The sequence below is a fragment of the Colletotrichum orchidophilum genome (genome assembly GCF_001831195.1).
Source record: "Colletotrichum orchidophilum strain IMI 309357 chromosome Unknown Scaffold_78.1, whole genome shotgun sequence".
Classification (NCBI taxonomy): Eukaryota; Fungi; Ascomycota; class Sordariomycetes; order Glomerellales; family Glomerellaceae; genus Colletotrichum; species Colletotrichum orchidophilum.
Genome location: NW_019173034.1, coordinates 113,748 through 139,729, shown reverse-complemented (window position 1 = coordinate 139,729; position 25,982 = coordinate 113,748). Strand labels below are relative to the sequence as shown.

General features: G+C 54.8%; 9 protein-coding genes across 9 annotated transcripts; 5 read left to right on the top strand and 4 right to left on the bottom strand.

Annotated features, from left to right (window-relative positions):
- Positions 1-80: 80 nt before the first annotated feature.
- On the bottom strand, positions 81-2,650 carry CORC01_08919 (hexokinase; the record flags this gene model as incomplete). The annotated part of the gene is made up of 6 exons (XM_022620549.1): positions 81-504; positions 567-1,021; positions 1,073-1,483; positions 1,546-1,571; positions 1,631-1,753; positions 2,611-2,650. 6 exons carry the CDS (start codon positions 2,648-2,650, stop codon positions 81-83), a joined length of 1,479 nt encoding a protein of 492 aa, XP_022472939.1.
- A 1,409-nt stretch (positions 2,651-4,059) lies between these two features.
- On the top strand, positions 4,060-5,671 carry CORC01_08918 (ribophorin I; the record flags this gene model as incomplete). Its single annotated transcript, XM_022620548.1, has 3 exons — positions 4,060-4,412; positions 4,461-5,330; positions 5,392-5,671. The coding sequence occupies 3 exons, from the start codon at positions 4,060-4,062 to the stop codon at positions 5,669-5,671; spliced, it is 1,503 nt and encodes a 500-aa protein (XP_022472938.1).
- A 1,920-nt stretch (positions 5,672-7,591) lies between these two features.
- CORC01_08917 (uncharacterized protein) lies at positions 7,592-7,819 on the top strand (the record flags this gene model as incomplete). Its single annotated transcript, XM_022620547.1, has 1 exon — positions 7,592-7,819. One exon carries the CDS (start codon positions 7,592-7,594, stop codon positions 7,817-7,819), a length of 228 nt encoding a protein of 75 aa, XP_022472937.1.
- A 1,619-nt stretch (positions 7,820-9,438) lies between these two features.
- CORC01_08916 (sphingolipid long chain base-responsive protein LSP1) lies at positions 9,439-10,599 on the top strand (the record flags this gene model as incomplete). The annotated part of the gene is made up of 3 exons (XM_022620546.1): positions 9,439-9,548; positions 9,604-10,129; positions 10,189-10,599. 3 exons carry the CDS (start codon positions 9,439-9,441, stop codon positions 10,597-10,599), a joined length of 1,047 nt encoding a protein of 348 aa, XP_022472936.1.
- Positions 10,600-11,198: 599 nt separating this feature from the next.
- Positions 11,199-12,597, top strand: CORC01_08915 (uncharacterized protein; the record flags this gene model as incomplete). The annotated part of the gene is made up of 2 exons (XM_022620545.1): positions 11,199-11,490; positions 11,636-12,597. 2 exons carry the CDS (start codon positions 11,199-11,201, stop codon positions 12,595-12,597), a joined length of 1,254 nt encoding a protein of 417 aa, XP_022472935.1.
- A 1,447-nt stretch (positions 12,598-14,044) lies between these two features.
- CORC01_08914 (uncharacterized protein) lies at positions 14,045-15,250 on the bottom strand (the record flags this gene model as incomplete). Its single annotated transcript, XM_022620544.1, has 1 exon — positions 14,045-15,250. The coding sequence occupies one exon, from the start codon at positions 15,248-15,250 to the stop codon at positions 14,045-14,047; it is 1,206 nt and encodes a 401-aa protein (XP_022472934.1).
- A 2,579-nt stretch (positions 15,251-17,829) lies between these two features.
- CORC01_08913 (WW domain-containing protein) lies at positions 17,830-21,600 on the top strand (the record flags this gene model as incomplete). Its single annotated transcript, XM_022620543.1, has 3 exons — positions 17,830-20,279; positions 20,338-21,026; positions 21,101-21,600. The coding sequence occupies 3 exons, from the start codon at positions 17,830-17,832 to the stop codon at positions 21,598-21,600; spliced, it is 3,639 nt and encodes a 1,212-aa protein (XP_022472933.1).
- A 528-nt stretch (positions 21,601-22,128) lies between these two features.
- CORC01_08912 (phosphomannomutase) lies at positions 22,129-23,062 on the bottom strand (the record flags this gene model as incomplete). The annotated part of the gene is made up of 2 exons (XM_022620542.1): positions 22,129-22,836; positions 22,961-23,062. 2 exons carry the CDS (start codon positions 23,060-23,062, stop codon positions 22,129-22,131), a joined length of 810 nt encoding a protein of 269 aa, XP_022472932.1.
- A 1,326-nt stretch (positions 23,063-24,388) lies between these two features.
- CORC01_08911 (uncharacterized protein) lies at positions 24,389-25,287 on the bottom strand (the record flags this gene model as incomplete). The annotated part of the gene is made up of 2 exons (XM_022620541.1): positions 24,389-24,480; positions 24,543-25,287. 2 exons carry the CDS (start codon positions 25,285-25,287, stop codon positions 24,389-24,391), a joined length of 837 nt encoding a protein of 278 aa, XP_022472931.1.
- Between the last annotated feature and the right edge of the window lie 695 nt (positions 25,288-25,982).

Below are 25,982 nucleotides of genomic sequence, written 5' to 3'. Positions count from 1 at the left end.
CCCCCGTCTTAAGACTTTGGTTTTACTTGCTTTTTTTCCCCCTCAACCCGTCCTCGCGATTCATACCTCATCTTCAAGGACTATCTGAAGTTTTCGGGATGGAGAATGCCAGCCATGTTACCATTCTGGACTCTCTTGAGGGTCAAGGCAGCAATGAGGGCTGCGCCTACACCACTGCCATCTTCTGCGGCGAGGATCTCGATGGGGTCCTCTTCCTTGGGGTTTGTCTTAGCAGGCCAGTCGAGAATCTCTCGCAGAGCCTGGGCTCCGCGAGCCTTGAAGTGGGGGTACTTGTTAAACACCGAGCCGTCAGCACCGACGTGGCAGGTATCGTAGCCCTTCTTCAGGCAGATGGCAGCAACACCGCAGGCCGAGAGGCGGGCGGCACGGGTGCCGATGAGCTCAGCGAGGCGGCGAACTAGCTCCAGCTCGGGTTTGGTGGCCTTGAGGTTCAGCTTGGAAAGGAAGAGATCGCTCGTCTCCTGCAGGTTCTCGAAGGGGTCGCTGTATCAGGTCAGCATACTGGTTGGGGGGGCGGGGGACTTGGAGATCAAGACAAAACTTACTCCTCAATAGCGGACAGGAACGAGGAATCCAAGGTGTAAGCCTTACGGAGCTTGGCAATATCCTGGTTCTCGAAGATGTGTACAGACTTGTTGTCATGGAGATCAACAAGGACCAAGCGGAAGATCTCGCCCAAATAGAGACCTGCAATCATCTTCTCAAAGGCTTGTTGACCTGGACGAGGAGAGTCCTTGTCAATGATGATGTCGTAGGGGGTGCGAGGCAAGACCTTGTGCTCATTGTCAAAAGCACCCCACTCGCAGTTGATGGCCATGGGCGTATCGGGAGGCAAGTTCATGTGAGCAAGCTTGGGAATAGAGCCGCAGTTCTCCATGTACGCAGCGTTGCAGCCAGTGCCAAAGATACATCCGATCTTCATCTTGGTGTCGGTGTAAGCAGAGGCAATCAGGGTGCCAGTGGTGTCGTTGATGAGCGCAGACAGCTTGATGGGGACATTCTGTGCGGGTGTCAGTGACGAGTGGTTCATCATTACTGCGGGATTTCTTACCTTGGCCGCCAAGGCAGCTTCGAGGAACGGTACAACGTTGTGGCCCTCAACTCCGGCAATATCGAAACCCTTGGTCCAGCGCTGGAGAATGCCCTCATCAATGTAGTTCTGAGTTGCAGGGTAGGAGAAGGTGAAACCGAGAGGAATCTTCTGAGACTGAGGGTGGTCGGGGTGGTGAGTATCGATGAATTGAGCCAGGCAGTCGGCAATGTACTCCCAGAGCTCTTCAGACTGGCCGGTCTTGAGCTCCTCGGGCATCCGGTACTTGGACTGAATGATGTCGAATTCGGACTTGACGTCAGTCAGGGTGATCTCGCAGACACGGAGGTTGGTTCCGCCCATGTCGAGGGCGAGGTAGGTGCCAGTCTCGAAGCCATCAGGGAAGGACATAACCCAGGTAGGGTTCATGGGCTACGAAAGTGGTCAGAATTTTGTTCCAAAGCCCAATAATTGTTGAGGTCATATCGACTTACGATACTACCTCCCTCAACGCTCAGACCTGTGCTCTGGTGTCAGCTGCATGAAAGAGTTGCCGTCTTTTTCTGGATATAAGCTCACCCTTGTCCAGCTCTGTGATGAAGTGCTTGCTGATCTGCTTGAGCTTCTCAGTCGGGACCGTGAACTGCTGCTCCAGCTTCTTGACCTCGGCGAGAAGATCCTTGGGCACATCGGCCATAGAACCTGAATTTTCACACATGGTTAGCGAACACGAGTCGTATCAAATTTGAAGAGCAGTATTTCTTGCTTTGACGTGACGGGACAAAGATATCGGTGTGGTGGTAGGATCTCTCCCTTGTAGCAGGAGCAATCGCCCTTTCCACCATGATGACGGTTGTCTGACGACGGTTGTAAGATTTTGGGTCTGCCACACTCGAGCGTGACAATCTTGGTGGAGGGGTATCACAGAATGATTGTGTACAGAAAAACAGGCTCAAAGCTCTTAAAGCTCTCGTAACAAAGGGCAAATAATGACAGGCAAGCAAATGTAGCGGTCAGCGCAAAGAGCTGGAGCGTAGATAAGCAGACCTAGATGGCACTTGCCCGCCTGTTTATACTGAAAGCTGCAGTATGAGGAGAAGAAAGCTGGGGGATAAGGTGGGGGAATGTCTGGCAAGTGAGACAATGTCTTCCACCTCAACGCTAAATAGCTTGAGCTTTTCCCAGGAGAGTGTGCTTGACAAGCTACCCCTATGGCTTGGGGAAGCTCCGGGGGCGCTGCATGGAGGTCCAGCTTCGTGGCGCATCATCTCCGAAGGGCAATTGGCCGTTCTAGCCATCTATGGAAGTCGGGATTGGACAGTGGTGGTTGTGAGCGGGAAAAGAGCTTGGAGGGTGAGGCGTTGAGGATGACTTGGAGGGTGGGACGACGCCAGCGCCAGCGGCATGGCGTACAGGGAGCAGCAGCTTGAAGACCACATCATCTCGAGAGCTGTCTCAACGGCGTGAACCATGTTCATCTCACAGGGCCATCGCCCTTGAGTGGTTCCAAGAGTCTAGGGAGAAGAGGTGAGGGAAGGAAAACATGACTGCGAACTTACCCTTTCTACTGGGCGGAACCTTGGGACCAAGACCAACCATTTTGACCAGAGCTCTGAAGGATGGCGGGGTAAAAGCTGATGAGGGGTAGCGATTGGGCTATAGGAGATGATGAGTGCAGCAAGTAAAAGCTGTCGGCAACTCGTAGGTATGTATGCAAACCACACAATAAAATAATTTGTTGTTGCTATCGTCGTTATTAGGTGGGCGGTCAGTACCTAAGCCTGCGTCGGGTGAGGGAAGTGACGTTGAGGAAAAGGTGGACGGGCGTGGATCATCTGACCGAGAGGGAAGGAGGTGGGAGGTGAGAGGTGAGAGGTCAAACTTAGGTGGACTCGACCTTGTCAGGTCCTGCACCAAATTGGAGATCACTCACTCAGCACCAGGCCACCAGCTGCACGCTGCTGCACCACTGTGACCTTACCTTACTTTGTGGCCCCTTCCTCGCCGAGTCGAGTCCTCCGAAGCCGCTGGGTCTTTCTCCGATGGGGCAGCCAATGTCTGTCTGGCAGTCTGCTGGCACCAGGCTCGCCAGGGTTCCAAAAATGCAAACTAATTTTCATCGTACCTTTTCCCAGTCGTCCCACTGGTCGCGGACCGGAGCCATTGAGCCGCGTCTCTCTCTCCCAAGGTTACCACGAGATTTGCAGCGGCCTTACCGTAGCTGGGATGGCCTAACGTAGATGGCGGCCAATGGTGGACCCCTAGGGTTGACCTGAACTGACCATAGGGATACATACCTAGCTAAGGATAGTGTACCTCCGATAAGGTATCTTACGTTTAGGACATGTTGGAAGACCGTGATACTGTGGATGCCCACGCGCCGCATCTTACGAGCACCTGGATGTAATGCCGACGTAGTACCATAGTATAGTGAGCATCCCGGGAGAAGCGGACTGGAAGCACCGGAAGCGCCGCTATTAAGCGTCCTTCAGGTCCGGAGGTGTGACGTTCTTTTGAGAGACGAATCGCAGCTCAAGGAAAGGAAGTGTGTACGGATAGCTGCCCACCACCCCCACCAAATACCGGGAGCCAGTCACCTAGGTATCATTGAGCAGGGCCCCACATGCCAACTTTCCAGGTACACAGGTACCTAAGCGAAGGGATACAACTGGGTAAGGCGCGCGTGGCTGAAGCTTTCCCACAGAGGCACCTTCGGGACAGATTGATTGTGGCTGGACCTCGTGGAGGCCGCGCCAGTGCCGCGTGCTCAGTTCGGACTAATTCAGCCCCGACCCGGTTATCCCCAGCTATCCATGGCCCGTGCACCTCGTCAAGCAACGTATCCGTAAGCTTTTTGGCTGGGGGGAGCTGTCTCAGGAGCCAGATCATCTATTCGGCAATGGAGTGAAAGCCCCCCAATTGCGTCTCAACAACCGCTTTACTTCATTCTTGATTCTCATTGCCGGGAGCGCTCTGTCGATGAGCAACTTCCTCGACCTTTCCACATCATGAGAGCCTTCGCCATTGCCGCTGGGCTTCTGAGCCTGCTCTCCCCGATTGTCGCAAGCTCCGACTCGATTGCAACTGACAAGGTGTCGAAAGTGAACCTGCCCGCCAACTTCAAGCCGCCTCAGGTCTTCAAGAACGCCAACCTTGTCCACATTGTCTCCCTCGAGAAGAACTACGTCAAGGAGTCTATCAATGTTTTGATTGAGAACATTGACAAGCAACCCCAAGATGCATACTACCTACCCTTCACCCCCGACCAGATGTCACGCATTGGAGGCTTCGAGGCCAAGGATAGGAAGAACCCCGAAGCTGGTCCGTTCGCCGTTGATGCTGTCGAATACGATCCTCTGAGGTAGGTTTGACTTCTGACTCTGAGTACAATCCACGATGCACATGGCAGAATTGACAGGCGCAACAGCGAGACTCAGTACTACAAGATCCAGCTCCCTACGCCCTTGAAGGCGGGCGGCCAGCAGACGCTGAGCATCTCCTACTACCTCCTCCAGGCCTACAAACCCCTGCCGGCCTCGATCGCACAAGAGGACCAACAATTCCTCACTTACGACTTCTCCGTGTACGCGCCCTCGGCGTACGTCACCTCGAAGCAGAAGACTGAGCTCAAGTCCCACTCGTCCAACATCCCCGACTACACCAAGCTGCCCGGCAGCGGAGACATCAAGGAGTTCCCCCAGAAGCAAGGTGCTAAGCTTACCTATGGTCCATTCGAGGAGAAGCCTGCGGGTGCCGTTTCCCTCGCCCGGGTGCGGTTCGAGTTCACCAAGCCCGTCACCCACGTCGCCAAGCTTGACCGCGACGTCGAGGTCAGCCACTGGGGCGGAAACGTGGCTTTTGAGGAGCGATACGAGCTCTACCACCGCGGCGCGAACCTGTCAAAGCTCTTCAACCGTGTCAAGTGGGCACAGGCGGCGTACTACAACCCCAACAGTTACGCTCTTAAGGAGATGAAGTTTCCCCTCAAGGTTGGAAGTGCCGACCCGTACTTTGTCGATGCCATCGGCAACGTCTCTACATCGAGATTCCGCAGCAACAAGCGAGAGGCGCTCTTGGAGATCAAGCCGCGCTACCCTATTTTTGGCGGCTGGAAGTACCCCTTCACCATCGGCTGGAACTCGGACGCCAAGAACTTTGTCCGCAATGTCGAGGCTGGCAAGTATGTTGTCAATGTACCCTTCCTCGAGGGTCCTAAGCAGCCCGAGGGCGTCGAGTACGGACAGGTCAACCTGCAGATCCTACTGCCAGAGGGAGCAACGTAAGTGAAAACAGCAAAAGGCCTGTCATGATTGTATTTGGGTCCTAACATAGACATGCAGCAACGTGAAGTTCTACACCAGCATTCCCCAGTCCGCCATTGTCGACTCCGCAGTCAGCATCCACAAGACCTACCTCGACACCATTGGACGCACCTCAGTCATTATCAAGGCGAACAACCTCGTTGATGAGTTCCGGGACCGGGAGGTGATTGTGTCCTACGAGTACTCGGTGGTGTCCGCCCTGCGGAAGCCCCTTGTCATCTTCGCCAGCACCGTTTCCCTGTTCGCCGCCGCATGGCTCATTGGAGGACTGAACCCCAAGATTTCGACCAAGGCATAGATGCAACCAATACCTTGGACATTGGGGGATGGGATGGGGAACGTTTTTCCTTAGCACTGTATATGTAACATCAGATGGGCATTCAAAAGCAGAACGCGGAACGAAATGGCTTTAGAGTATCACGATTTGGACTGACAAACTAGTATCTTACCTCTGGATTATTACTACGTGAAGTCGCTCCTACTTATCGTCATGCTGGCCTGGCAGGGTCATGGATTCTCAGGTTTGCACTTCAGTTATTAGTGTATTTCGGCGAGGCCTTCGAGAAAGGCATCCCTGATATCAAAAGACGAGACCGGTCCCCGGGAGGATGCAGACTGACGTCGAGGGCTGAATAGAGGTGTGGGCAGGGCAGTGCTGTGAGGAGGTCGAGTGTGTGGGTGGAGTAGACCAGATGGCAAGATCTAATCTCACCACGCTTACCTGCCGTCTCTTAGGAGCGGCAGCACTAAGAGGTCATGGCAAGGTAAGTTACTGTAGGTACTCCGTACAGTAAGTAGATAATCCCGCGGGCTCGAGATTGTCGGTCGCGGGTAAGCTTGTTTGATAGTGTTTCCCAAGCCTGGCACCAAGATATTAAGTAGGTGTGTTTCTATTATTCCTCGCGGCGGGCTTTGCTACCTAGTTTTCCTGCTTTTTTTGCAGGAACGGGGTTGGCATCGGTTGTAACGGTAACATTCGATGGTACCGTCATTCAAAAGGTCCTTCCGGTATTCAAGCACCGGGTATTGGGCAGAGAGGAGTAGGCTATTCGAGAGAAAGAAAGCTAAAATAAATAAATAAATAAAGTCCACTGTGAGGAGGCTTTTTTTCGGTTTGAGGCCCTACACGATCTGTGACTCGAAAGGCCGCAACTATAAAGACTTTGAAAGTCTGGAACACTTTCCCCTGACCCTGCTCCTCCCTTCACGACAGAAGAACCAACTTTTTCTTCGCAGCAAGACCGTCGTCCGCCCTGTCTGCTAGAGTAGAATGTAAAGCAGTTTGGGGGACCCATCGCCCCCCATCTCACGCGGATCTAAACTGCGATGTGGGGAGACCCTGGCTTTCGAATCGGCTGACGCAGGCGGACTAGACACGCCCCAAAATTCTTCCGTCTGTCATTCTGCTGGTGCCATTCTGGGTTTCTGTCTCTTCTGGACAAGGATGGCAGACCCAAAAGTGTTGTTCGTAATTGTTCCCGGTGGGCCGCCCGCCCGCGGATTGGAGCAAGGGTCGGAACCAGGGCAGCTGCGCCCACGACCTTGGAAGATAAACCTGCCGTATTGACGACACTGCCACCAGCAGCAATGAGCAGAAACGGGCATCAGAAAGCCAAGCCGCTTTCTTCTTACACTACCTACCTACACCATAGGTAACTGCCCCTTCCCCTTCCCCCCACCGTGAGCCAACCAACCAGCACCCACGCACGTAGGGTTTCGGTGAGGGCCGCCGCGCCGCTGCGCTCCCCGTCTGAAGGGCAAATGGTGAGATGGATGTAGAAGGGATGGATGGATGACTGACTGCATAATCCTTGGAAAGCTCGAGTAACCCCCCTCCCCTGACTATTTTTACTTAGTAATAAACAGACACTTGCTTGGAAGAGAGGTCCAAGCCTTGCTCTGGTGAAGGGGGATAAGACGGGAAATCATAAAAAGGCAGCCTGTCGCCCACCACCACCACCGGTCACCTTCAGTCCGGCGCATGCATAGCCTTAGCACTTGAACAATTAAACCTTCTTTGGATCTTCTACTCGTATCTCTTTACCTACCTTATCCAGCTTGATATCTGATTAGCTGAAGCGGCCTAACATCAACATACCTTACCTCAAGGCACATACAGCAAATATTCGTCTCCAATAGCTCCCGTCGCCTCGAACACCAACTAAATCCAACGATCCACCAAACAGACGCCCGTGTGACGACTCATCCACCATTCACAATGTGCTTTGGAACAGGTGGCCGCAGGTACTACTACCAGGAGGAGATCGTACCGAACAGGTACCATCACCACCACCACGGCCATCACCACCACGGTCACCACCATCACCACGGACACTCCCCGCGCGCGAGTTACACCAGCGTGAGGAGGTCCTACGTCGCCAACAGCCCGAGGGTTAGCTACGTCGAACCCGTCGTCTACGAGAGGACGAGCCGCACCTACCGATGAGCTCTCGTCTCCCTTCCATCCTCGTTCCGCTCCGCTTGGCGTTAAGCATGTGGGAGCGGCAGCGGGAGTGTCCAGCTTTGAGTGTTTAGACGAGGGCACGGTTTGGATGTTTCAGAGAGTGGGGAAACATGGGCAACAAATGGGACGGGAAAAAAGAAGGTTCTTTGCACGAACGATGGAAGACATTGCGTACAGCGACGAGGAGGATGGGAGGCATCGGTCTGTTTTAGTTGGCAAACATCTGTCAAAGCCCATTGGACGGGCACTCCATCGCGAGATCACGAGTACAGTGTAAACGCGTGCCCCGGTTTTTTTTTTTTTGGGATCTGGAGTTCTGTATGATTACTGGTGTTTTGGATTGGGCGGTAATGACTGCTATGAAAGTTCAAAGTTATTTGACACCGGGTTGTACAGCAAGCTTTCTACGCCATGAAGTGTTTTTCCCTCTCTCATCTATACCTAGATTAGGGATTTCCATGTCTTTGACGAATAAGGAAATGCGCATACAAACTCATCCCGCCTGCATCATCTGTGAGCCTTGCGCATTGCACAGCCGTGCGTATAAACTACGGATGAGCACCTCGGGTTTGCCCGAGTGGACGAGTGAATTTTTACCAGCCCAGTGGATGGAACGCTACAAGTTGTGTGAACACCTGCTGGCAGACGTCCTCCGCGAGGTGCTTCGGGATGATGCGATTCTGGGGGGAGCCAGAGAGGAGGGGGAGGGGCAGGGAGGCGGGACCTTTTCCCGAGATGTCGCTTAGGGTCCCCGGACGGTAATGACATCATGGCGCGACCCCTCCAACCCCTTCGTCATCCTCCGCATCATCATCACCACACCTCGAGGGAGAGCTTGTTGTGTGCAGATGAGCTAGCCGCCCATGCGAACTCAGTCTTCTCGGCGTGCCTCATGGCTACCTGCACATGAGCCCGCTTCTCCTGCAAAAAGGACTCTTTCCCTGCACTCATCAGTCAAGGAAGCCAAATTGTCTAGCTCAACCCGCCCAGACTGGCGGGAAGCTGCTGTCGTGGCCTGCCTCGCTCTCTCCGGCCCGAAGAAGACTAGAGCTAGAGCTACCCGGGTTATTACCAGCTAGCTACCCTCTCTGGAGTCTAGTTTCCCTCTTGTGATGTGGAATGCCACCTGCCAGCAAGTCCAAACTATGACATGAGTGTCTCACTCGGTCCATTCCTTCATCCCGACTGTGCCGTCCAAGGTTCCCCATTGCCTCCCAGGACCCCTTCTTAAAGTCAACGACAGACCCTTGTCGCATCGCAGCTGTCGCATTCTGCACTGCAACTTTTTTCTCTTACCTAACGAGTTGCGCCCTGCCCCAATTGTGTGAACCAGACAGGCGCACTTGGACCTTGGCTTCGAAGATCTGTAGAGACCCAGACTCAGTTGCTTAAACGGACGCATCACACCTTACCGGGACCAGGCTCCCTCCTTCCCACGTTCATACCGAACCGTAGCATCTCTTCCTTTGAGAGCTTTTCGACATCACCAGAAGGTGCAGGTCGGATAATAGAGTTATTTTACTCTGTGACCCTTACCAATCGCCAGGATGTAAGTGAGATCCGCTTCAAACACCACACCATCCAGCACCAGATCGGTCAAGATGCGACGTTGGTTCTCCCCCCGTAATAGCGAGGAGTGCGATGGCCTCACCATCAGCACGAAGCTCATAAGTGTCCCCCCTTCTGTGGTCGCCATCACACCTCCTCCGACGTCTGGCAGAACACACACCCATACCCACCCGAACCGTTGACTAACAGACTCACAGGAATCGATCACTCTCCATCAGGTCCAACCACCGCCGTAATGGCTCCCAGAACGGTGCCTCCAAGCGCGCTGGTTTCTCCTTCAACTCTCTTCGCGGCAACGTGCAACCCGAGCTTTCGCGCAAGCTCTACAAGATCATCAAGAGCGAGAACAACCTGATCAACGCCCACGAGACCGCCGGCCGCGAGCGCACTTCTATCGCCACCCAGCTGTCCGAGTGGGGCGAGCAGACCAACGACGCGGCCGTCTCAGACGTCTCTGACAAGGTTGGCGTCATCCTCAGCGAGCTCGGCGAGCAGGAGGAGCAGTACGCCCACTCTCTGGACGATGCTCGGGGTGTTCTGAAGCACATCCGCAACACTGAGAAGAGTGTCCAGCCGAGTCGGGATGGCAAGGACAAGATTGCCGACGAGATTGCCAAGTTGAAAATGAAGGAGCCCCAGAGCGCAAGGCTCGTGGTCCTCGAGCAGGAGCTTGTCCGCGCTGAGGCAGAGAACTTGGTTGCCGAGGCTCAACTGACAAACATCGTACGCAAACACCTTTTCGAAACAATCTACAACTGATGCGCTGACAATAGGAAACTTAGACTCGCCAGAAGCTCAAGGAAGCTTACGAAGCCGAGTTCGCTGCCACCATTGAGCGAGCCGAGAAGCAAATTATTCTTGCCAAACATGGCCGTAGACTTCTGCACCTCCTTGACGATACCCCTGTCGTCCCTGGCGACGTGCGTCCCACGTATCACCACGCTCAACAGGCGCGGCAAATTCTCAATGACGCCGAGGACGACCTGCGTGACTGGCGCCCAGAGCAGGATGACTTTAATGTCGCACCGTCCGACTCTGTGTCCAACGCTAGGGGCACCCAGGACGCGGTCCACGACGAAGACGCCAACATTGTGGCTAGCTCGGTTCCTGGGCACCAGGCGGTTTCTGAGAAAGACAATGATAGTATTGTGAGCAATGGAACCAGACAGACCGAGACTGTTGCTGCTCACTAGAGCAGTACGGGGATGCGGCTTGCAATGCTTTCCAGTTTGAACGAAGGACATCAGGACCGACAGGCTGGGGTTGGAGATGTTAATGCTTGTATGTAATACCATTCTTACGGCCGCGCTTTGATGAAATACATGATAATTCCGCGAATCTTTTTTCGATTTGGATCTGACTTGTGCCTGATTTTATTCAAAATGCTTATGCTCTACTCTTGTTGTTTCCTTGATATCCCACCTCATTCCAATTATGTCCTGCCACCGCAACCTCGGAAGAGGTTGTGCCAAGAAAATTCTTCTCAAGGCCCCAGTATATGGGAAAATCCCAAGGCCATAGCCCTACCGATTTCGTTGGGCGCTGAGAGCTTCAATACCGTTGGATGCCACCGGCGTGTACCTGAGGTAGGCAACTGGGGGAGTAGGCAGGCAAGAACAGGCAGCCGACCCCGCTCTGTGCGACGCCCAACACAGTCGTCGCAGGTATAAGTGGCATGCGGTCTGTACGCCACCACTTGGACGATGCCTCTGACATACCACTTCACCCCCCCGAAGTCGCCTATTTCGCCATTCTCATCCACGAAAAAACGAACTCTTGCTCTTGCCAAATCATGGATACCACTGCTACTTCCACAAGCATCGACGTGTCGACATATGACCACCAGCTTCAATGTCCGCTCTTTGGTACCTTGCCCGGCGAGATACGCAACGAGATCTTTGCACTCGCGCTGGTGCAGTACGAGGAAGAGGGGCCGTCTGCATACCCTGTTGATTCGTACTGGTACCGGCCCGGGTTTACGGGGCCGAGGAGGAGTAGTTGTTCACTTTTGCGGGCGTGTAAGTTGGCGTATGCGGAGGGGCAACAGGTGTTTTTGAGGGAGCTTGAATGGGCATTTTGGTTTGGTGAGTTTTGCCCGTCTCGACATCGACATAACTGCGGAACCTCGTTGAAGAAACGGAGCGAGATGAGGAAGAAGGAGGGTGGGGGGGGTTTACCTTGTGCGTGGATCCAAGGCTGACTTGGAGTGATTCCAATCAACCAAAATAGACCGCGGACCAAAAGGCCGAACGAAAAACGCCGCTTGCAAGCGCTTCTTTGGGGCCCTGACGGAACAGCAGTCACGCGACTTGACACGCGTCCGCTTCTTTACGCAAATGTACTGGCTCGAGGGCGGGTGGAACCTGGGGACGCTGTTCCGGCAGCCGCGGTTCCGGCCCGAGGTGCTGACGATTACGGTGCGGTACTCGGATTGGTGGTACTGGGAGACGGACGAGCCGCTTCGCATGTCGGAGAATTGGTTGAGGGTGTTCCAGGGGCCGAGGGGTCTGAGGGAGTTGCGGGTCGAGTATGAGACGCTTGTTGGGAAGAGGGGGGAGATGATGCGGATTGTGGAGAGGAATAAGGGGTGGAAGTTGGCTGTGGGGGGGTTGTTGACGTCTGGTCGGAGGGTTGAGAGGGTGGTAGGGGAGGATGGGGTGGGACAAGGGGAAGAGGGAGAGGAGGAGGAGGGGTATTTGAGTGCCGAGGGGACGGCGTTGGTGGAGTGGCGGTGGAAGGGGCCGAGTAAGCTTGGTGGGAAGGCGTGGGCTCATCATGGGGAGGGGGAAACGGTTGAGTATGTTGTCGTGATGGATACGTGGAGGTTTGTCGAGGGGCCTATGAGTGAGGAGGATAGGATGCGACGGGCTGATGGCGGTGACGGACATTTGGGAGGGCCTGGTGATGACGACGAGGTGTTTGATTCGGAGGCGGGTGAGTGGCCTGAATTCGATTCGGAAGAGGAGTTTGAAGAGGAGGAGGAGGATGATGAAGAGGAAGAGGACGAAGAGGAGGATGAAGAGGAGCAGGAGGAGGCAGAGGAAGAGGAGGAGGAATACGACGAGGAGGAGGAAGAGGAAGAGGAAGTGGAATATTATGAGGAGGAAGAAGATAATATGGAGGCTATGGAGAGGCTTCTAGCCTCGTTGGGGGCTCAGAGTCAGAGCCTGGGAGAGGCGGCGGTCTTCTAGGGCAAACGATCTGATAATTAGTCGTAAGATGGGCAGTTGAAGACTTGGGGGTGACGATATGGCGAACACGGTTACCTCTTTGCACATGATTTGGTAGACTTCGCTGGCGGGACTGTTCTATTCTTGCCGATGTAAATCCACTGTTATGTCTCGACGGCATGCTGAAGAAGACGACTTCATGTGCCAAGCCAGGCGGTGCCGCAACCAACCGTCAACCATTGTCGAGCAATGCTGAAGAGGTACCATTTCTGCAGTCTCCTGTAGCACCGGAGCGGGTTTCAAAAGTTTAGAGCATACGCACCAGCACCAGTTGGAACTCTTCTCTTTTTTGGTGTTGGCGATGGTGTCACTCTCCGTCCTTTGAAGTAACGAGGAACTTTCGTTTCCGCTCAGTAACACGATGCCTTCTTTCCACAACGGCTTTTTGGAACAATCAGACACATTTTTATGATATCCAAAGGTACTGTTTAAACTCGACGAGGGTTTGGTCAACTTTTTAGCTGATATAATGGCGAGAGACATCGTTTTGCCATTTGATATTCGTGTTTTCTTGGTATTTCCTGGAGGCTAAGTGGATCCAGTAGACACTGATGCTGTGAGGAAATTCTGGCATTCACATGCTTAGCTTTAAAAATCAATAGTAGGCCATCGAGAGGGTCATTCTGCGGAAACCCGGGGTTGTCGACTTTGACGAATCATCAAGTTGGCGCTCTGATGCCACGGCAACATGTCGTACCTCGAATCCGCACCGAGTCTGGAAATCAGTGGCCTTGTCCCAACTGTTCCATTTAGGTACCTTGCCTAGTGTTCAATGGCCTCCGACATCTTCTTCACTGCAATTTTGGTGCACTCAGAGGAGGTCATGGTCAGCACGTCTTTGGACTTTAAAGAAGAGAAAGAGAAGATCAAGATTTTACAGCTATGCCTTTCTTTTGGGGTGTTAAGTCATATATTGATCAAATTCAAATTTACAATGAAATTGCAATTTCTTATTTTTTGACGAGGGCTTTTTCTTTTTCCCTTTTTACGTATCACACAAGGTATGGTCCGAGAACTGGTGAGTAGTAGCGGCATCTGTTATACGTTCAGTTGATACCAGTGAGCAAAAGGACGCCGCGTTTCTGAACACTCACCCGAGAAGGATTTTGAGTCATGAAGCTCTGGACTAGTTGCCCATAGAGACAAAATTCATGGTTATTTCACTCTGGTCGTGGCTCACGTCGAGAACATGTCAACCGCAAATATTCACTTGCAAAAAGGCACTAATAGAAACAGTGGTGTAAACGGTTCTTGAAGCTACCTAATACAAAGCTACTTATACAAGCAAAACCCGAGAATCCATACTATCCTAGCGAAACAAATCCAAGCTTCCAGCTTCCATTAAAACCAAACCAATTTCCACCAAAATAATTATTTCCCAAGCAAAAACAGCTGACATTTAGCTCATTTACTCAATATCGACCTTGTGGATCTCAGTCCACTCCTTCTCCACCTTGGGCACAGTGACGACGAGAATACCATCCTCCATCTTGGCCGTGATGGCGAGCGCGTCAATCTCCTCCCTCTCCCTCTCCCTTTCCGAGGAGCGAGTGCGAGGCGGCAGGGGAACAGAGCGACTAAACATGCCGATCCGGCGCTCGCCCGACGCCATGGTGGCCAGAAACTCCTCGTCGCCGGGGCGGTAGACGACGCCCGCGACGCGGAGCTCGCCCTTGTCGGCGTCCCAGTTGACGCCGATGTCCTCCTTCTTGGCGCCGGGGAGGGCGAAGTGCAGGACGTAGGACCTTTCCGTGGAAAAGATGTCTACGGGAGGTGTGAATGCCGAGTCGACATCGTTGTTGTCATTGTTGTTGAGGTCGACTCCGTCGCGGGTGCCGGCTGTGGCACCGGTGTTGAGACCGCCGAAGCGAGTGGCCCAGTCGCGGACTTGTTGGGCAAAGGGGTGGTCGGCGAACTGGTTCAGCCACTCTTGCCAATTTGCAATGTCAAAGTTGCCGGGCTGGTTGTGGTAGGGCGGGGGCGGGGGTGGAGGGGGGTGAGGGCCGCCGAATGGTGGGGGAGGCGGTGGGCCCCGATGACCCCGGTGGCCGTGTCTGCTGTGGCGCCAGGGGTCATCGCCGGGAGATCCACCGCCGAAGCGAGCGGCGCGACCCCCGCGACCACCACGGCGGCCAGGGCCGTGATGGTGCGTGTGTCCTGCCTGCTCATCGGGGCCGTCTTCGTTGGGGCCGACGTCGCGCATGGTGTCGGGAGAGTCGTCCTTTTCTTTGTCGGAGAACTCGGCCTCTTCGGCGGTCTCGTCGGCATTGCGCGTGGTCTCGTCTTCGCCCTCGCGCTCATTCATGTCGCCGCGTCGTCCGTGATGACCTCGGCTACCGAATCGACCACCGCCGCGGCGGCGGCCACCAAATCCTCCGCGGAATTCGCCCCAGCCGCCGTAGGGACCCCATCCGCCACCGCCGCCGCCGAAGCCGTGTTCGGCGCCGTGGAAGGCGAAGCCCGGAGGCAAGTTGGCCCAGGGGCCGGCGGAGTGGTCGACGCCAACCCCGGCGCGCATGTTGGGATCGAGAGAGTGGATGAAGTTCCAGAAGCCTTGAGGACCACCTGGGCGACCCCAAGGATTGTTATTACCGTTTGGACCTGCCCAAGACATAATTGCTTGTTTTGTGTGGTATTGTTGGTGGGATGAGTTGATGAGATATGAGTTAGAGAGAATGTGTGATAGAATTGTAGTGATTGTCGGAAAGCAATGAAGCTGAGGAGGGGAAGACAAGAAGTAACTCGATGTTGATGAGAGACTTCATTTATACATCATGAGACGACGACAATGGTCATATCATTGCAAGGCAGGAGCATGCGTACGCCTCCGTCTGATAGTAGCAATATGGAAGGCAAAAGCACTTGCGAAGCCAGGGGGAACCAGTCAGAGCCGCACACAATACACCTCTAGTTTCCCACGTCGAACAGGCCAGAATGGTTTCGAATGAAGGGACATGGGAGGTACAACATCGCCACGCGTCCCCTTAGTTAGGGGATCGGCCAACAGCTCATTGGATGAAGTCGGTGGGCGGTAGACTTGTACACCGAGCTCCGACAGTTGATGGCGTACCTTAGGGCAAATGTTCGCAGCAGGCACAGAGGTATCGGAGACCGAGGATCCAGCAGTACGCCTTCATGGCTCTAGAGTCATGCAAAACGTCTTGAGCCACGTACTGTTGATTGCCTTGAGGAGCGCATTTCTTTGATGTCCCATGTCAGTTGTGTTACGCAGCCTGCGCGGGGCCGAGCAAAGCTTCAGCTGAAGACTGAAGTGCGGTAGCGTTGAGCGGGCAGCTAGAGCTCGGGCCCGACGCTGGCGGGGGGAAAGGGTATGGTGGGAAAAAGTGTGGCGCAACTCGGTCCCGCTGTGCGATGGGCTCGGGAGTTGGAAGTTGCGTGAATGTGCCACACTTTGGCACATGGAAATTAGTGCGATGGTTAGTGGTGACCGTGGTGGTGCCTCTCGCCACTGACAGCGAGGAGGACGCGCACGCCAAACCGAGGCCTCAACCTGCGGCTGGTCTTGGCGATGCGTGTAGTTGTCGTAAGGCTGGTTCGTGTGAGTCAACATTCCCCTGAATGTGACTCGCATTCGGGATAATTTGCCGGGATATCGTTGACAAGTTGACTATGTCCGAGTCCCCCATTGAAGCCAGGAGTTTCGATAATGAAAATCATATGAGTGCGGATACAAGAGGGAGACGACGACAACCCCGGGGACGTGTTCGGAGGCAAACGAACGACGCCGCGGTGCAGTTTGTGCCTGAAAAGTGGAAACCCGGGCTTATGTAATTAGCCGTCGAAGCTCGAGCCAGCTACTACCTCTAAAATGGCCCGTGCATCCGGTCATGTTCTCGAGGTGGTCTGCTTCGGTTCCCTCCGCGTCGATCCGAGTCCCGTCTGTCTGTCACTTCGTTGCTCCGGTTGTTTGCTTGCTCAACCTTCTTTCTGTTTCCTTCCTTTTACCTACATCCTCCCACTTAGAGAAGCCGACCAGGCATCTCGTTGGCGCTTCCATCAAGTGATGGCTCACGAGAGCTGCAGATGAGCGGGCACTTCCCCCTATCTTGCCACTGCTTGTCTCGGCGCATTTCGATTCACCGGATACCAGATGCCGCACGTTTTCCACCTCGACAAATCACTCTCATCTCATTCTATGCGCATTACAAGCTTGAGTGGCCCCGCTACTATGCCCTAGGCTCTCTGGAAGACTGGAACTTTTCGAGCCAAGCAGTTCGCATTCAAGGGCAGGCGCTTGCAACTTCAAAGTGAAGATGCCCATTTGCTGCTGCACATTCTCTAAGCGCCCACGATATGCAGCCAATCATGGAGCTTCGCTAGGCAAGATGCCACCATGCAGGGCTCCATAGCTCGTCGTTGTTCAGGCTCTTTGGTTCCTGATGCCTCCCGCCCCGGTCACTGGTCACTGATGAGTGCACACTCAACCACTTGTGCTTTCCTCTTCGACGGTCCTGGGCAGCTGGCTCTCATCATCCAGGACTGAGGAGGCCCATCTCGCCCATCCCCTGCAATGCCATGCCAGCCCGGCCACGCCCTCCCGTGTGAGGTGGTGGCGTCTGTACCTGTGCCATGAGGAACATTCAAGTTTCCCCCTCTCTTCTCTGCCGCTGACGAGCCCTCCCCCCCGGTTCTCAGTCCCATCTTATCCTGTCCCCATGTCCCCATGTCTCCATGCCGCCTTGCACTTTGCCCAATGCTTCCCGCTGCCAGACCCAAACCCTACCTGGCGCTTGCTTGCTTGCTTCCCTTGTCCTGTCTGGCACGTTCTTATTCTGTGTCCTGGACGCGCTCCCCTCTGGTTGACAGTCCTCGACTTCTGACTTCTTTCTTGATATACACACAAGTTTTTGAAATACACTGGTTTTGTTTCTGTGCCGCGACCGTTTCATCCATCTAACAGGCCTAACAAGCGGCCGGCCATATCTGCGACCTCTCCCGTGAGACTCGAACCCCACCACCCACCCCTCCTCAGCAGCTGCGATCCTCCCAAGCATCCAACGATAGGCACGAAACGGCGACCTTCGACAGCTCCTATAAATAACTTTTTTTTCCCCCTGGCCTGCAGACTTGAGCTTTCGCAGTGCGTCATTCGCATCCCGCATCAAGCCTGCGCGTACCTGCGCAAGTCGGCCCCAGATACATATCCATCTAGATTCGACGAAACCACCCATCATGGAGCGCAGTCGCGGCGTTCCCGACGCCGAGCTGTTCCTTCACAAACCCGCCGAGGAAGACTGCGATAGCCCGACGGTTGAGCCCCTGAGGATATTCAAACCGCAGAGTCCTAATCCCGCCAACGACCGCTTCAAGTACCCCGCGGCTTCGTCCGCGTCGGGCTCGTCCTCCTTCATATCGAAGCCGACCTTCCCTCTACCACCAGGCGCCTCGAGCTCAGCTGCTCCTCTACCGTATCCCGACGAGGAGGATCTTCGGCCCGGCAGACCAACTAAACCTACCATCACCGCCCCGAAGCGATTTGGCTCTGACTACAATGATACTACCCCGCGCTTCAACGCCACCAGTCCCGTAGAGACGAAGAGTCCTACCCTCGCCGAGCGACGCGGCACCGGTCCGAGGCCCTTGGGCGCTACGTCTCCGCAGAGCCCGGCTGGTGACGACGGGGGCCTCTTCGCGAAGCCGTTGACGGCGCCACAGCCTCAGCGTCCGGCTGCTTCGACCACAAACTACCCGTCTTACACCAAGAAGCCCTACTACCCCCCACCGGGCGGCGCATCCAGTTCTATGCCCCCCGCCCAAAGCCAGAGCCAGCACCAGTCCCGACCACTCCAGAGTGCTGATCATCTCGAGATGCCCGGCCAGAACAGCGTGAACAGGTTCGCCTCGACAGCTTCGACCTCCACGACCCGCGCCAGCCGAGGATCTCCGCCCCCGCCAGAGACCCCGATTGTGGAACCAGGGGTCATCCCCGGCGGTGGTATTGAGGCGCGATATGCGGCCTCTGGCATCTCAGGCACGGCGACCCTGACCAGCCTCCAGGCGCAACAGGCTCAGAGCGCCGCGGCCTCGCAGAGACTGGCCCAGTATGGCGGGGCACCGCCGCCCGCGCGACCGTGGACTCCCACAGAGAACCCAGAGAACCAACCTCATGGGCCGCCTACAGTATACCAGGGTATGAACCCGGTTACGAGTCCTACGCAACCTACATTCAGTCCTCCTCCTCAGCAGGCGGAGAACCAAGGCGACCAGCCGAACCTTCAAGTCAGCGTTCTGGAGCAGGATTATCAGCGACTGGGCCTGAACGACCCTCCACCGGCTTACTCTAGTGTCACACCCTCGGGCAACCCGTCTTATCCAGCCGAAAAGCAACGGCCCGCTCAGCAGAGGGCAGACTCAACGCCGTCCGTGTGCACGACCTCTGCTGCTCAGTTGCCCCCGAAGAAGCCCGCAACTGTCGGTCTTGCAGCGGCAGGGCTGGCATCACCTTCGTTACAAGGCCATCCGGCCTTCGCCAACGACCCGAGACCAGAACAGAACGGACAGCCCTCGTCATCTCAAGCACAGAATCCCCCTGTCACACAGACAGTACAGGCACCTCCTTCCTTCCAAGGCGCTGGCCCTTCTTCACCGCCACCGCTACCCGAGGGCTGGATCGCCCACCTCGACCAGAACTCGGGACAGTACTATTACATTCATCTGGCATCTCAGGCCACGCAATGGGAGTTTCCCAAGGGCCCTAATCCCATGACACACGAGACAGCGCCTTTGTCGCCCACTGCGTCGACGTACGGTAATCCTCTCGCATCGCCCATGTTTGGCAAACAAGCTATGGGCTCTCCAATGTTTCCGCCTCAGACGCCGGGCTACGCTGAGAGCATCATGAGCGTCGCGGCGTCGCAGACGCCCACGACAGCTGGGTTCTCTGGGCCGCCTCCAAGTGCTGGTGTTGACATGTACAGAATTCAGCCTACAAACGGCGTGTATTTTGGGCCGTACCTCCGTTACTGCAACATGGACTTTGAAAAGGGGACATGGTTGGGTAGTATCATGATTGTGACAGACGCGCCGCAGCCCCCGACGATTCACATCCACCCGAGTAACGACCTTTCGCCTAATCCACGACAGTTGGTGCCGCACAATATCTTCACCCATCAGCGCTGGACGTTTTACAAGTACGATATCGAGCTGCCTATGAGTGAGAGCGGAACTGAGCGATGGACGTATGCCGTGACTTCTCACCTGGGATGCACGAGATACGAGTTTGTCATTGCCGGTCGACATGAAGTCGGTTGGAGATTCCTCGCTCACTCGAACAACGATTTCGCCGCATCCACCTCTCAAGCCGAGCGCTCCAAGCTTGGCGGCGTGGGCTTCATGTGGAAGGATGTGCTTCAAAAGAACGTCGACTGTGGCGGCTTCCACGTTCAGCTTGGTTTGGGTAACCAGATCTACGGTGACAGGCTGTGGAAGGAAGTCCCCCTGCTGAAGCAGTGGTTGGCGATGAGCGGCAGAGACAACAGGAAGAACGCACAGTGGACCGCGCGCCACGAGGAAGACGTCTCGCACGCCTACTTCCATTATTATACCAGCCATTTTGACCAACCTTACCTCAGAGAGGCTTTTGCTCAGATCCCGCATATTTTGCAAATCGACGACCACGACATGTAAGTGTTTTTTTCTTAAATCCTCCATTTTCCTACATATTGTACTGACCTCGGCCAGTTTCGATGGCTACGGCTCGTATCCCGAGTACATGCAAGGGTCCCAGATGTTCAAGAACGTCGGTCGGATCGCCGTCGAAATGTACCTGCTCTTCCAGCACCACACCACCGTAGAGATTCTCCGCAACGTGAGCAACGACATGGACCTCTTCACAGTCACCAGCCAGGGCTGGCATTATGTCAAATACCTCGGCCCCGCCGTCGTCGTCGTCGGACCCGACTGCAGATCCGAGAGAAACCAGGCCCGCGTCATGGCCGGCCCGACCTATCAAGGGATATTCCCCAAGGTCGCGACGCTCCCCCCCAGCGTGCAGCACTGCATCTGGATGGTATCCGTGCCGCTGCTGTACCCCCGCCTGGAGGCGGTCGAGAGCTTGGCCGGCGCCGTCGCGACCGGCAAGAAGGTTGTCAACACGTCGTACAACCTGCTCGGCAAGGTCACGAGCTCGGTGGCCGGCGTTGTCGGCGGCAAGGATGTCGTGGCGCAGGGCTTCACGCAAGTGAAGAAGGCGGTCGGAAAATCCGGTCTCATGGGCAATGTCCTGAACCAGTTTGGCGAGATTGACATTGCCGAGATCCTCAAGGACATGTGGACCCACGACTCCAAGGACCTGGAGAGGACGTACTTCATCCGGACCCTCCAGGGCATCTCCCAGCAGAAGGGTATTCGCATGACGTTCTTGTCAGGAGGTAAGTTTTGAACCCGCCGCTCCACGCGCCGTCTCTGCCTTCCCCCCCCAACCTCTAACATGTCTCGCGTACAGACGTCAACTGCGCCGGAGCAGGCCTGGTCCACGACCCGACGCACCCGAGCGACCACAAGACAATGTACCAGGTCATCACCTCCCCCATTGTAGCCCAGCCCGCCAGCAACTACATCCTCAAGCTCCTCCACAACAACAAAAGCCTCTACGTGCCGCAGAACGGGCACAAGTCGAACCACGAGGTCTCGGACTCCAAGGAGGACATGATGGAGATTTTCCACACCGACGCCAGCGGCTCCGCGCGTGAGCTCAAGAAGCTCATGGGGCGCAGGAACTATGTTGCCGTGGTCGCGTACGACCCAGAGGCCGTTGCCGGGCCCGGCGCCGGCGGCTCGCAGTACGCGGGCAGTATTGCCAACGGAGGTGGGCAGCAGCAGCAGCAGCAGGGACTGCAGAAGTTGAGCTTGGCAGTCGACTTTGTTGTGCAGGGCGACGGGGCGTTTACGGCGCCGACCAAGTATGGCCCGGTGATTGTGCCCCATTTGGAGTTTGGGAGGTAAGAAAGGGGCTGTTGGGTGTGTGATTTTCAAGAAGTGGGTGGGCGGGCGGGCTGTTTCGCGGTCTATCTTTTTTTCATGCATTTATCTTAATATCTCTCTCTCTATCCTCCCTCACCACCATTCTAGGCACACTTGGAGGATGATGGACAAGGTATACAGCGATAGCTTGACGACCTGATGATACACTTCAAATTTACTTCACAATTTGAAATCGTTTGTAGTTTTCTGACATGTGACTTCTCATCATTGATGGTACGCTGGATGAGTGATCATTGTAATTCATTCCATTTGCTGCTCTACCGAAATTCAAGTCTAGAGAGGGAACTTTGCCGCCCTCGACATGCACAGGTCTGTTGTTCCCCAAGGCCACATACCACAAAGTCTAGAGAGCCCCATAAACCTCTCCAACCCCAATTTTGTTGGCCTAGTCTTCCAGCCTTTCTCTCTCTCTCTCGACCAAATCATCTTTAGTGCCTCCAATCCTTTGTCCAGATCCATCTCTCAGAGCCTACTGCTCTCCGCCGCGGTTCACAAGTCAAAAGTCTCCTTGAGGATGCGAATGGTATCCTCGGGACCGGTGACGGAGTGACCAATGGTACGCTCGTCGACAAAGATTTCGTAATCGTTGCCGCCCTCGAACGTCTTGTCGCCAAAGAAGTGAATCTGGTCGTACTTGACGCCGCCCTCCTTCTTCGCCTCGTTCTCGAGGTGCTGGAGGCAGTACGTCTTGTCCCAGCCGGTAGGAAAGACGTCAAACGAGATCTGACCACCAATGCTGAACGTCAAACCCAAGTGCCCAAACTTCTCGCGCAGCTTCGCGACAAAGTCGCGACGAACGTTGTGAACCTTGTCATAGGCCTCGAACGCGATACGCTCCTCGTTGGAGGCGTTGCGGCCAATGGGGGAGATGTTGACCATGCCGTTGCGGAACTCGATAAAGGTGCCGCGCTTGACGGGGATGTCGAGGTCGGCAATGTGGTGGAGGGCGAAGCGGACGAGCTCCTTGTACTGGTCCTCACCAATGAACTTGATGAAGCTGTTGGAGGCGAGGGGTTGGCCGAGCTTGTAGGCCGTCAGGCCGTTCTCGGAGAAGCAGAAGTCGAAGAGGGTGGTGACCGGGGTGGTGGCGTTTCCGAGCTGCTCTTGCTGCTTGGAGTAGTCGGAGCCGCCGACGAAGCCGATGGCGCACTTTTGGCGGAGGCGGGCGAGGAGGTCGAGGATCTCGGGGGAGGCGGCCTGGAAGGAGGAGAGGTGTTTGTGTTAGCTGGGTCTGTTCCTGATGTTTGCGACAGGGAATTGCTTTGGAACGGGTAAAGCTGGAAAGTATCGGAAAGAATTTTGAATTTGTAAGAGAGCTTACGAGACGCGCAGGAGTGAGGGTGCCGTCAACGTCGAAGAGGCAGATGGTGTTCTTCAGAGGGCGCTCCGTAAGGGGAGGGTAGCTGGGGAGAGAGGTAGCCATCGTGATGGTGTTGTTCTTGCGGTTGCGCGCACAATGGATGCGATTCCGGTATTGAGTTTGATGAAGCTTATGAAAGCTCTTGTCGTGAGAATTGCGCACTTGGCAAGGGGGGGAAGAAGCTAAAGAAAGGGTTGTTGGGAAAAGCCGAGCAAAGGGAGGGCGGCCAATCTTTCAGGAAAGGAAGCTCTCCTTTTCGGGATGTGGTAGGCGCGGCGCGGGGTTGCTTTTTGGATGGCGGGGCAGGTGTGCTGCTGTTCAAGGGTCCCCCAACTGGGTCTGAATTTGGCTGGGCTGGGTCTAGGCCTAGAGTGGATTTGGAGCTGGTGGTGGTGCAGAGAACGAAGAACCCGGATGTTGAGCCAGCGTGATACCGTACTTCCTTTATAAATTTTGAGCATTATAGCCATGTTCAATGTTTACCACGAGCATTGCCAGATGTGATTCGACAATGGATGCTCAACCATCCATCTACTGAACGAGCCATAGTAGCTCTCAACTTGACAGATCTCTCGATTGTCCATGTGCCTATGATCTGTCCTTGTCTACAAATGTCGACATCACAGAGAGTTATGGACAGCTTGCTCTTCCCCCATGTAGGAACTGGCATCGATAGGAGGCATTGGCATTGAAACGAAATGAGATAGCTACGCCATCCCCAAGTGATCACTTTTGAAACTTGCCGGCTGGATCGTCCACGCCATGTCTGAGGCAGTGCTGAAATGACGAGTTGTTTTGCTTGTCCCGGGAACGTGGTCAATACTGGGGACATGTACAATGTAGACATCGTGGCCTCTGTGAAAATCCCTGAGGAGATCACCAAGAGGCGCAAGGAACGATAGATTACAATTTACAGTGGACTAGGAGGGCGCTAATACCACGCTAGACCACAGAGGATCGCGGGCTTGTGATGGGGACGGCCTGGAAAAGGTGCCCCTTGCGGCGCTCTGGCAGGGATGCGTGCTCCGGGGCTCGACGGTGGAGTCGGGGGCCGGCGGTACATGGTAGGTCAAGCGCGGCTCCGATCCGGTGACTGCGCAAAGTCTCAATCTCTCGTAACCACCACTTACACGACCAACCTTACACTGCCAACGGGTAACAGGGCGCCAAAGGACAGATATCTCTTTTCAATCTTCTAGCAACGCAATCCAATTACTACGCGAAATAATCCACCACCTTCCTGGTGACGATCATGCTGCGCCTCTGTTTCGAAACGTGCGGCCGACGGATGAGTCACGCATTCGAGACAAAGAGCCCGCGAACATCCTCTCAATCAACCACCATCCCCATTGGGAGAAAGTACAGATCATCTTACAGTGCCGTGAGAGCTCACTCGCTCCGTCTCTTCACCGACTGATACCCAACAGTCTCTTCTTCGTCGCCGGCAATGCCCACAGACTGCTGTCCCGAGCCACCGAGTCCTGTTCGAGGCCGACGTCAGTCCAAACATCAGAAGAAGAAATCTTTTAAAAGAAAAGTTTACCTTGCCCAGTTGTCGTCTCGCCACTCCTGTTGTCATTACTGCTCTTCCCCTCCTCGCCAGCAAAGACGCCCTCATCTTCACCCAAACCGCCCTTCTCACAACCAGAGCCGTCCCCGCGTACGTCTTGCCCGGTGTGCGGATCCAACCCCGGCTTCTCATTAGAGGAGTCCAGTTCCCCTCCTGAGAGCTTCTTACTCGCCAGGCCGGTGGTGGTATCTTCCGCTTTCGAAACCGAGACGGCCAGATCACCATCATCACCATCCTGGATCTTGGTACGTTGCCCTCCACCAAAGGCGTCATCTTCAGCTTCGCCGATCCCCTTAGCAGCCATCAAATTGTCAGTCCCTTCAACCTTCCCCTCCTCCATTTCCCCACCTCCACCAATTCCCTTCATACTCCCATCCTTTGCACCATCACCACCAAACCCAGCAGCGATCCCCTTCCCAATCTCAGTCAGATCTCTCTTCCCACCCTCCTCACCGCCGCTGCCATCGTTGTAAGCCGTAAACGCTCTCTGCGCAACAACTCCAATCTCTGTGTAATCAGGCCCCTTGCCACCGGCCTGGTCCGTCTGGAAGCCAGCAAAGGCCTTCTTAGCCGCTGAGCCGACCTCGACCCACTTTTGGTCATTAGTTGCGGTCGTCTGGGAGGATGAGCCCTGCTGCGGCTGCTGCTGATCTGTCTTGGCTTGGTCCTTGCCTGCGACTTGTTGAGCCAAGTCTGTGAATTTGCTGAAGCCTCCCATGTTGATTGCTGAGTCCTCTTGTTTTTCTCAGTGAAATTACAAATTGTTGAGCGGGTAAATCTGCTGTGCGTGTAATGTGATCTTGAGCGCTTTTGGTCTGATACCCGTTGATGCCATGAGCTACCCAATTCAAAATGCTCATGCTATTTGCACCAGTCACGACTCTTTATAGCTTCACACATCATGCCAATGAATCAATTTTGGTAGTTATCGTAGCTACCACAACTCCCACGAAGGTCCCTCTGGAAGGGCATTAGCTGGCCAAAACACAGACATTTACACAATGACATGGCTTGGCACACCCACACACACATATGTACCAAGCTGAGATCTAGAAGAGATCAACACCAGATGAATGAAGCCTTGCTTTGTCTTGGCATCACAATGGTGCACATGGCGCACTTGGCATTCCATAATGTTCGTCTCAATTGGGCACGTCACAAGTCGGTTCGGTTACTGATGCCTTGTTGATCGCAGAGGGTCCTCGTTGGTGCACGAACAAAAACACATCAGATGGTGATCGACGCTTGCAACGTAGGACCGTGCCTGGACTTCTGAGTGCCTGCGACTCTCAGCAACAAAATGCGTTCGCTAGATGAAACGGTCTCCGTCACCAACACACACAGCATTTTTGTGGTTGTTTGAAGGCCAACGAATGATCAAATCAGCCGAGGTGCTTCTCAAAGACAAGGGTT